Source organism: Myotis davidii, unplaced genomic scaffold (assembly GCF_000327345.1).
Source record: "Myotis davidii unplaced genomic scaffold, ASM32734v1 scaffold409, whole genome shotgun sequence".
In the NCBI taxonomy this organism is placed as follows: Eukaryota; Metazoa; Chordata; class Mammalia; order Chiroptera; family Vespertilionidae; genus Myotis; species Myotis davidii.
The window spans coordinates 424,902-434,965 of NW_006374611.1; the positions used below are offsets into that span (position 1 = coordinate 424,902).

The 10,064-nt window shown below is 37.9% G+C and overlaps 1 protein-coding gene across 1 annotated transcript in view; it reads left to right on the forward strand.

Annotated features, from left to right (window-relative positions):
* The first annotated feature begins 208 nt into the window (after window positions 1–208).
* The window catches only part of PRPF39 (pre-mRNA processing factor 39), a 23,598-nt gene continuing 13,742 nt past the window's right edge, over window positions 209–10,064 (forward strand). The window contains exons 1-4 of the mRNA XM_006777726.2: window positions 209–575; window positions 1,036–1,161; window positions 1,812–1,930; window positions 9,578–9,745. Coding sequence (XP_006777789.1) covers window positions 258–575; window positions 1,036–1,161; window positions 1,812–1,930; window positions 9,578–9,745 — 731 coding nt within the window. The 5' untranslated portion in view covers window positions 209–257. The remainder of the gene's footprint in view (window positions 576–1,035; window positions 1,162–1,811; window positions 1,931–9,577; window positions 9,746–10,064) is intronic.

Genomic DNA, 10,064 nt, shown 5'->3' on the forward strand with positions numbered 1-10,064 from the left:
TTGGGTGTCATCCCATGCACTGAAAGGTTGCTGGTTCAATTCCTGGTCAGGGCAAATGCTCTGTTGCAGGTTTGATCCCGGGTAAGGGCATGCAGGAGGCTGCTGATTGATGTTTTGCTCTCACATTGATGTTTCTCTCTCTTCCTCTCTAAAAATCATTTTTAAAAACGGGTGGTTTTGATGATGCTAAATAAACATTTGGAAGATGTTTTTCTTTATTTTTGTTTCTACAGATCATTAACTGAAGACAAACAGCTATGCAAAATTCTCACATGGAGGAGTACAGAAATTCTAGTAATGGCAGCACAGGCAACAGTTCTGAGGTAGTGGTAGAACAGTCTGCTGATTTCAGTACTGAAATTATGAATGTCACGGAAATGGAACAGTCACCTGATGGATCTCCTAATGTGAATGCAACTACAGATGAAAATGAAATAGCAGATGCTGTGGACCTTCCAGTGGCAGAAACAGAAGCAAATTTCCCTCCAGAATATGAAAAGTTTTGGAAAACTGTAGAAAATAATCCTCAGGATTTTACAGGCTGGGTATATTTGCTTCAGTATGTAGAACAGGAGGTTAGTAACTTTTAAATGGGACTAAAGGAACAGATTAATCAAGTCATTATTAGACTGGGCCTTATTGTTTTGTAATTAAAGTTGCTTTTTTATACTTTTCAGATTAAGTTACATCACATTGGATATTTACACTTATTTAACTGCAAAAAAATTGCATTGGTGTGTAGTGAAAAGTTAGTTTTATTAGAGTCAAAGTCTAATGTTTGTAGTAAGTGCTGTGCATGTGTATATCTGTATAAAATCTGTGAATATATAAATGGTTACCTTGTAGTTTAACAGAATTAGTTCCTCTGTTTCAAAGGATAAGATTGCATTCATAGGGATAAGGACTGCGGGGTGTGTTTGTGGTCTTTAAACCTGCCATTTCTTTTATTTGAGATAATACATTTGAAAGGAATAATAAATATTTTTTGTGCAGAAACTTCCAAGATATTTAAACACCTCATTTTATTTTCATCAGAATCACTTGATGGCTGCCAGGAAAGCATTTGACAAATTTTTCATACACTATCCGTATTGCTATGGTTACTGGAAAAAGTATGCAGACCTTGAAAAGCGGCATGACAACATTAAACAATCAGATGAGGTGCGTACATCACTGAATAAAATAATTTCCATTAGGTACTGTAAGCCAAATAACAAAACAAAGACTTTTTTTTTCCTTTGGCTGGCAGTACCTACGATTTGTGGTCAAACAATTTTATAGGGTATTTTATTTGCATTTGTCACTCTTGTGGCATTTGTAGCTAATATTTTCTCTCTTTGTTGGCAGGTGCGTTAAACCTCTACAGTTTGTCAAGCTTTGCAGTGCAAGCCTCTGTATTACACTGCAGCTTAACAAGTAGGGCAGGGCTTTTCTCTCACTTACATTTATTTCTCATTTTCCAAACAATATAGTTGGTTTGCTAGTCACATTTGCTACGTCTTATTGCATTTTTGGTCAGACGCTGTCATTGGTGCTCTAATGGGTCTGTGCCCTATGGTCTGTAACCCAAAGCCTGCCCACACAACCCGGTCAGAAAGCAGGGACTGCTGCGCTTTGAAGATCAAGACTCTGCACGTGGGGATCAGAACATTGCCATGTTCTATCCAACCTCCACCCAAATGGTAATGGTAGATTATTTAAACAAAATTCCAGTAATTAGTATTTCTAAGGTTCACCGGATAACACAGTGTTACCTCTCTGTTAAGAAATAATTAAATATTTGAAGTACAGTTTTGTTGTTTTTTTCTTAGGTGTATCGACGGGGGCTTCAGGCAATACCTCTTAGTGTTGACCTTTGGATACATTATATAAACTTCTTAAAAGAAACATTGGATCCTGGGGATTCTGAGACAAACAGTACAATAAGAGGGTATGTGAAACTCTGCTAATCACATGTGTTCAAAGATATAAATTATAAATCAGTTATTCTTATATTGATTGATAATACAACTATTTGTGAATGCTAAACTGAAAGTTTAAATTCCATATAATTTCTCTACTTAAAAAGAATACATGTAATAAATGTATGTATGATTATATAAAAACAGATAATAAATTCCCTTCATTTATTTATTGTATATTTTTATTGATTTCAGAGAGGGAAGGGAGAGGGAGGGATAGAGAAACAGAAACATCAGTGATGAGAGAGCACCACTGATCGGCTGCCTCCTGTACATCACCTACTGGGGACTGAGCTCACAGCCTGGAAATGTGTTCCTACTGGGAATTGAACCATGACCTTCTGGTTCATAGATGCTCAACCATGGCCATGCCAGCTGGGCTCCCCCTCTGTTTTATACCTCTCTTTTCTTTTGTTCCCAATTCCACTCCCCTTGTGGTTAATGGCTTGGTGTGTGTTCTTTCAGATACACACAGCTATACATGTTTGTTCATATTATCCTTTGAGTTTTTTTTTTTTAACAGAATATTTTGGAATCTCTACCATACTTTTTTAACCACTGCAAATTATTTTACAGTATCTAGGTCTTATATTTTATTTGACCAAATTCTTATGCATAGGAAATAACCAGTGCTTCAGGGAATGTCTCTACAAGTCAGTATTTATGTAGAGCATGCTGGAATTGGAACTCTGTCAAAGGGAACACACAGCTAACTTCTATCAAATGTTTCTTTAGAAGTGATATTTTAAACTCCCACAGTGTATGAGAGTAGTCATTTTCCCATAGCAGACCACATTTTTCTTTATCCTTAGGTGGTATCACATTATTTTAGTTTACATATCTCCAGAGTGTTTATCCTGGTTTGCCATCTTTCATATCCTTGTACTAGAGGCCTGGTGCACGAAATTTGTGCACTGGGTGTGTGTGTGTGTGTGTGTGTGTGTGTGTGTGTGTGTCCTCAGCCCGGCCTGTGCCCTCATTCCAGAAGCCCTGCAATTAATTGCCCCAGAGAGGTAGGCCCCACCCACCCAGCCTGAGCTCCTCAATGGATCATCCCAAAGAGGGAGGCCGGGCCCACCCGCTGCAGCACCACCATGGGGTAGCCTGGGCCTCCCTCTTGGGGCGATCTATCGCACCCCACAGAGGGAGGCCCTGCCCATCAGACCTCCAGTTGGTGGCCTGGGCCTCCCTCTTTGGGGTGATTGTGGAGTCCCCTGATTGATCAATTGCCTTGCCAGCCGGTGGCCTGGGCCTCCCTCTGCAGGGCGATCATGGGGCGATGGCTGGGCCCCCGACCAATCGCATCGCACCCACCTTGGCTGGCCTGGCGCCAGTGGGTGTCAGCGTGGTCATCCGGAAGGTCGTCTGGACGGTCATTCTGCTGTTTTGTTTAGCCGATTTGCATATCACACTTTTATTATTATAAATAAGCCATTTTCACATTGCCTCCTCATATCATTTACTCCTTTTACTTTTGGATTATGTTTTTCTTATTAATTATAGGAACTTATAAATGTTTAAAAAATCAGTATTAAACTGCTTGTAACAAAAAGCAGTCTTTCCACCCCTCTTTAGATATTTTAGCTATTTCTTCTGATATTTTTTAGCATGTGTGATATAGTAGTGCTTTCTTCATTTGTTGAGGACATAATTTTGTAATGGTAACTAAAAATTTTAGTTCACTTCTGTATTATTTTTTCATTCTTCATCTTTCCAAATGGATAGATTTCATAGCCTTTTGTTTTTCCTGGATTTAATTACTGCTTCCTCCCCATTATTCAACTTGCCTGGTTTTCTTTGCACATTTAAAAACTTTCACCCCTTCCAACAGCTACTTTCAGTAGTCAGTACTAAATACTACTTTACATAATGTACAAATGATTTGTAAGTTATTTTTGGGAGTTAAAAATATTCTACTTAGTATAAAAATTGTAAAAGAGAATTACATTCTGAAGTCTGTAAATTCCATTTTTTCCCCCTTCCCTCTTGGAGCTGTAATCTGGACTGCTTGTTCTATTCTGTTTCTGTTATACAGATATTATTTTGGTATTTCTTTATCATCCTGATTCTAGAATATGTCTTTACCTCATTCCTGGGTTTCTGGCTCTATTAAGAGTTTATTAGAGCCCTAACTGGTTTGGCTCAGCAGATAGAGTGTAAGCCTGGGGACTGAAGGGTTCTAGGTTAGATTCTGTTCAAGGGCACATGCCTGGGTTGTGGGCTTAATCCCCAGTTGGGGGCATGCAGGAGGCAGCCGATTACTGATTCTCTCTCATCATTGATGTTTCTATCTCCCCCTCTCCCTTGCTCTCTGAAATCAATCTATCTATATATAAGCCTAAGCAAGTGAATGATCGGTCACTATGACGTGCACTGACCAACAGGTTACAGAAAATGCACAGGATCGGGCTCCCTCCTGTCTGGATTGGGCCTGCGGGCATCGGCTCCCTCCTGTCTGGCTATCCGACATTCTCCAAGGGGTCCCAGATTGCGAGAGGCGACAGGCCAGGCTGAGGGACCCCACTGGTGCACAAAAATATATTTTAAAAAAAGTTTATTAGATCCCACTCTTTCTTGGTTTATGTGCCCACGTTTTATAGAAAAGCATCCTATTACTTGCTGAAGGGTGCTTGGGATTTTAAAAAAAAGAAATTAAGACTTTTATGTCTGAAACACCCAAATTAATGGTCCATTCGGGTATAGAGTTGAAAGTAATTTTTCCTTAGGGCTTTGAAGGCATCTCTTGAATCATTTATAGCTTCTGATGTTGGTATTGATAAGTATGATACCATTCTTCTGATATTTATATGACATGTTTTTCCTCAAAGAAGCTTTTTTTAAAAATATGTCTTTGTTGACTTTTTAGAGAGACAGGAAGGGAGAGGGATAGAGATAGAAACACCAGTAAGAGAACATTGATTAACTGCCTCCTGCACGCCCCCTACTGGGGATTGAGCCCACAAACCGGGCATATACCCTGACAGTGAATCAAACTGTGACCTTCTGGTTCATGGGTCAGTGCTCCACCACTGAGCAATACTGGCTGGGCCTCATGGAAGCTTTTATTTATTTAAAAAAGTGGGTTTTTTTTTTATTTGAGAGAGAGAAGGGAGAGGGATAGAGAGATGGAAACATCCATGAGAAAGAAACATTGATCAGCCACTTCAATACCCTCTTTGTTCCTTTTCTCATCTCTTCCTATTGTTATATTTCTGCATATTTTTTTATCATTTCTTTGAGGGTATTAAGGATAGTTGAAGTCTGCTCCTAGCACTGTTTCCTCTGAAGTTTTTTTGTTCTTTAATCTCTGTCATGTCTGATTTCTGGATTTCTGCTTATGTTAAAGATTAGATTTTAATGAATAGAAGCTCTGTGTATTTTGTATTGGGGATCCAATTTTAGCTGGCCTGGAGGGCTTCACAGTAAAATGATCAAATGGCCACCCAGTTTTTGTTAGACTCCTAGTGTTAGTATCTTTATATCTTGTTGTGGTTAATCTTCACTTGAGCATATTTTTTCCATTGACTTTTACAGAGAGTGGGAGGAATGGAGGGAGGGGGAGAAGAGAAGAAAAGAAAAAAACACATCAGTGTGAGAGACACATCAATTGGTTGCTTCCCGCACCTGACCTGACCTGGGTTGGGGATTGAACCTTCAACCCAGGTATGTGCCCTTGATGGGAATCAAACCCGTGACCCTTTGGTGCAGGCAGAGCTGATGCTCTTAACACTGAACACACTGGCCAGGGCGGTATCTTTATATTGTTCCTATGTCAAGCAGTTTTTTTTCATTAAAGGATAACCTGAACTTCCAGGGAAAATATACCTAGTTTCTGAATTCCCATAGCTGGGCAGGAAACGAGATTTAAGGTCTCTTACATTTATTAATCAGACCTAAACATTCTGTCTTTATTTTGTTACCTTTTTATCATTTTCCTCTCCCAACTCCCTCCACTTTCTTAGTGTCTGATGCGTTTACTTACTGCAGTGGTTCTCAACCTTCCTAATGCCGCCACTCTTTAATACAGTTCCTCATATTGTGGTGACCCCCAATTTCATTGTTACAAATTGAACATAATTAAAGCATAGTGATTAATCATAAAAACAGTATGTAATTATATATGTGTTTTCCGATGGTCTTAGGCGACCTCTGTGAAAGGGTCTTTCGACCCCCAAAGGGGTCATGACCCACAGGTTGAGAACCGCTAATTTACTGGATCATTTTGGGTTTCGGCAGGAGCAATAGCATGTATTTCACTGTCTCAGAAACTTCATACACAAATATATATATATATATATATACATGTATGCATGTACCCATACACACACACTTTTAATCCTTTATGTGTGTGTGTGTGTGTGTGTGTGTGTGTGTGTATCATATTTCCTGCAGTTTTGGTACAGCTTTTAATTTGTTTAGGGTATCTTTATCATATAGAGGCTTTTTTTCTTAATGTTCAGTATTCAATCTTTTATTAGTTTCTTTTGTGCCTATCTTGCCAAGAATATATAAATTTGTATTTTCTTCTAATTTTTAAAATAGTTTTTTAAAAATCATATGGCATTTAGTTTGTGTCCTTTGTGAAGTATAGATTAACCCTTTATTTTTTTCAATTATTAAATAGTCCAACTTTTCTGCTTTAATTCTAAAAATACTCCTTTATCATAGACTAAATTCTCAAATATACTTTTTTTTTAAAAAATATATTTTATTGATTTTTTACAGAGAGGAAGGGAGAGAGATAGAGAGTTAGAAACATCGATGAGAGATAAACATCGATCAGCCGCCTCCTGCACATCTCCTACTGGGGATGTGCCCGCAACCCAGGCACGTGGCCCCGACCAGAATCGAACCTGGGACCCTCCAGTCCGCAGGCCGACGCTCTATCCACTGAGCCAAACCGGTTTTGGCCTCAAATATACTTTGATATGTTCTGTTGATCCATTTTTCTGTTCCCAGCTAGTGCCATACTTTTAATTACTATAGCTTCCTAGTTTGTTTTTTTTCTTTAAATATATTTTATTGATTTTTTTACAGAGAGGAAGGGAGAGGAATAGAGAGTTAGAAACATGAGAGGGAAACATCAATCAGCTGCCTTCTGCATAACCCCCACCGGGGATGTGCCCGCAACCAAGGCACATGCCCCCCGACTGGAATCAAACCTGGGACCCTTCATTCCGCTGGCTGACGCTCTATCCACTGAGCCAAACCAGTTAGGCTTCCTAGTTTCTTTTGATATCTTTCAGGAAAACTGCTGCATTGTCCTTACACAAAATACTTTACATTTTTGTATTCCAGATGAATGCTAGAATTTGTTTTTCTTTTTCACCCAAAATTTGTTAGAGCTTTGATTGGGATTCTGTTAAAGTTATAGATTAATTTAGGTAGTATGGTTTTATACTCTTAAAAATCCCTTTTGATTCTAAAATATTTACATTGAAAATATGTATCTAATGGTTTTTAATCATTTGAATTTCAAATCTAATGATTTAACATTGCTTGCAGAAATCTTTTGACATGAATTAGGTACTTAAAATATATGTTTTGTAATGAACTATAATTGTGGGATTTTAGAATCAGGAGAGATTTTCGAGTTTTAAAATATATGTATACTTCTCATTACCTTATAAGGCAGCTGGATCCCTTGTTGGATTTATTTTCCCAGAAAATTATTATTTAAATTAATAATAATAATTGTGTCTATCTTCTCCCCTAAATGAATCCATTCAACAAGCATTTCAAGTTTAACAAATAAATATATGTTTGCAGTGTGTATGTTTTGCATTGTAATTTTACATAAGGTAAAATTACATAACTACATTTATCTATTTCCTTTATGTTTCTCACTTTGTTTTATTTTATTGATTTCAGAGAGGAATGGAGAGGGAGAAAGAGATAGGAACATCAATGATGAGAAAGAATCATCAATTGGCTGCCTCCTACATGCCCCTCACTGAGAACAACCCGGGCATGTGCCTGACTGGGAATCAAATAGTGACCTCCCAGTTCATAGGTCAGTGCTGAACCACTGAACCACACTGGCCGGGCTTTTCTCACTTATTTAAAACTGCTGTCATACACTTCTTTATTATTACTTTTATCCTTTTTTTTTCTTTTCAAGTAAGTTTTTATTGATTTCAGAGGATTTGGTTAAGTCTGGTCTTAACATAGAGGCTATTCCTAGACTTCAATCTTGGACTGGAGGTCCTCTAACAAGGAGTGATCCCCTCAAGTGGCTGAAAGAACATGTCCATAGAAGGAAATTCCAGCCTGCAACCTTGGCTTGTGCTCTGACTGGGAATCAAAGCCTGACCTACTGGTTCATAGATTGACGCTCAACCACAACTCTACACCAGCCGGGCAATTCCTTTTATCTTTTAATCTCTATTTGTATGGGAAGCAATGAAATATTTTGAATTTAGCATTATCTATTTGATTTTTAAATTTTTTTAAAATTGAAGTTTTATTGACATATGTTGCAGTAGTAGCCCTTTTATTCATGATTTCAACTGTCACAGTTTCCTGCAGTCAACTACAGTCTGCATATATTAATTGGAAATTTCCAGAAGTAAACAATAAGTTTTAAATGTGCGCCGTTCTGAGTAGTATGAAGAAGTCTTGTGTCTTCCTGCCCTTGTGTGCCCAGGATGGGAATCATTCCTTTGTCCATCGTATCCACACTGTACTTTAGTAGCTGTCTAGGTTATCAGATTGCTGTCACAGTATCCAGTGCTTGTGTTCAAGTAATCCTTATTTTACCAAATGTTGGCCCCAAAGCACAAGAGTAGTGATTCTGGTGATTCAGGTATGCCAAGAAAAAGCTGTAAAGTGCTTCCTTTAAGTGAAAAGGTGAAAGTTGTCGACTTAATAAGGACAGAAAACAATGTATGCTGAGGTCACTAAAATCTACGGTAAGAGCAAATTTTCTATCCATGAAATTATGAAAAAGGAAAAAGAAATATGTGCTAATTTGCTGAGAGAACACATTTACATAACTTTATTACAATATACAGTGGGGCCTTGACTTACGAGTTTAATTCATTCTGTGAAGGAGCTCGTAATTCAAATTACTCGTATGTCAAATCAAAAAGTGAACGAGTGAGACACGTGATGCTGGGCTGATGTTGTGGCATTCACTGTGATATTCGCTGCGCCAACTAACTAGTGGTGGTGTATCTGAAGCTGGCTCATAACCCGAATTTTAGCTCGCAACTCAAAGCAAAAAATCGACCAAGAGACGGCTCATATCTCGAAAAACTCGTTAGTCAGGGCACTCGTAAGTCAAGGCCCCACTGTATTATAATTGTTCTATTTTTTATTAGTTAATTTTTGTGCCTAATGTATGAATTACACTCTTATCAGAGGTATGTATGTGTAGAAAAAAAAACATTGTAGTTAGGGATTGGTACTTTGTGGTTTTAATGGGGGTCTTGGATCTAATAGGGGTCTTGGATCTAATTCTCTTTCTACTCTGCGAAACCACTGTATGTCAATTTGAGGTGTACAGCATAATGATTTGATATTTGTATATATTGCAGAGCTGCAAAGTATAGACATAATATTTTGAAAGTGCATTTATCTTAGAAAGATAATTTAAAGGTAATTTAATTTTTCAGAACTTTTGAGCATGCTGTTCTAGCTGCAGGAACAGATTTCCGATCTGACAGACTATGGGAAATGTATATAAACTGGGAGAATGAACAGGGTAACCTGAGAGAAGTTACAGCTATATATGATCGTATTCTTGGTATTCCAACACAGCTGTATAGTCATCATTTTCAGAGGTAGGTGGAAAAATCGTTAAAATATCTTTGATTACTCAGGTAATTAATTCCTAATATTTAGGAATATATTTTCTTTCATAATAATCATATATTATGCACTTTTAAATGTAGATATTTTCCCATATAGCTTATGAAATGTTTAGGAATGTTACTGTTTTTATTTTATTTATTTATTTTTTAATTAAATCTTTATTGTTCAGATTATTACATTTGTTCCTCTTTTTCCCCCCCATAATTCCCCTCCTCCCAGTTCCCGCCCCACCCCTGCCCTCACTCCCCACCCACTGTCCTCATCCATAGGTGCACGATTTTTGTCCAG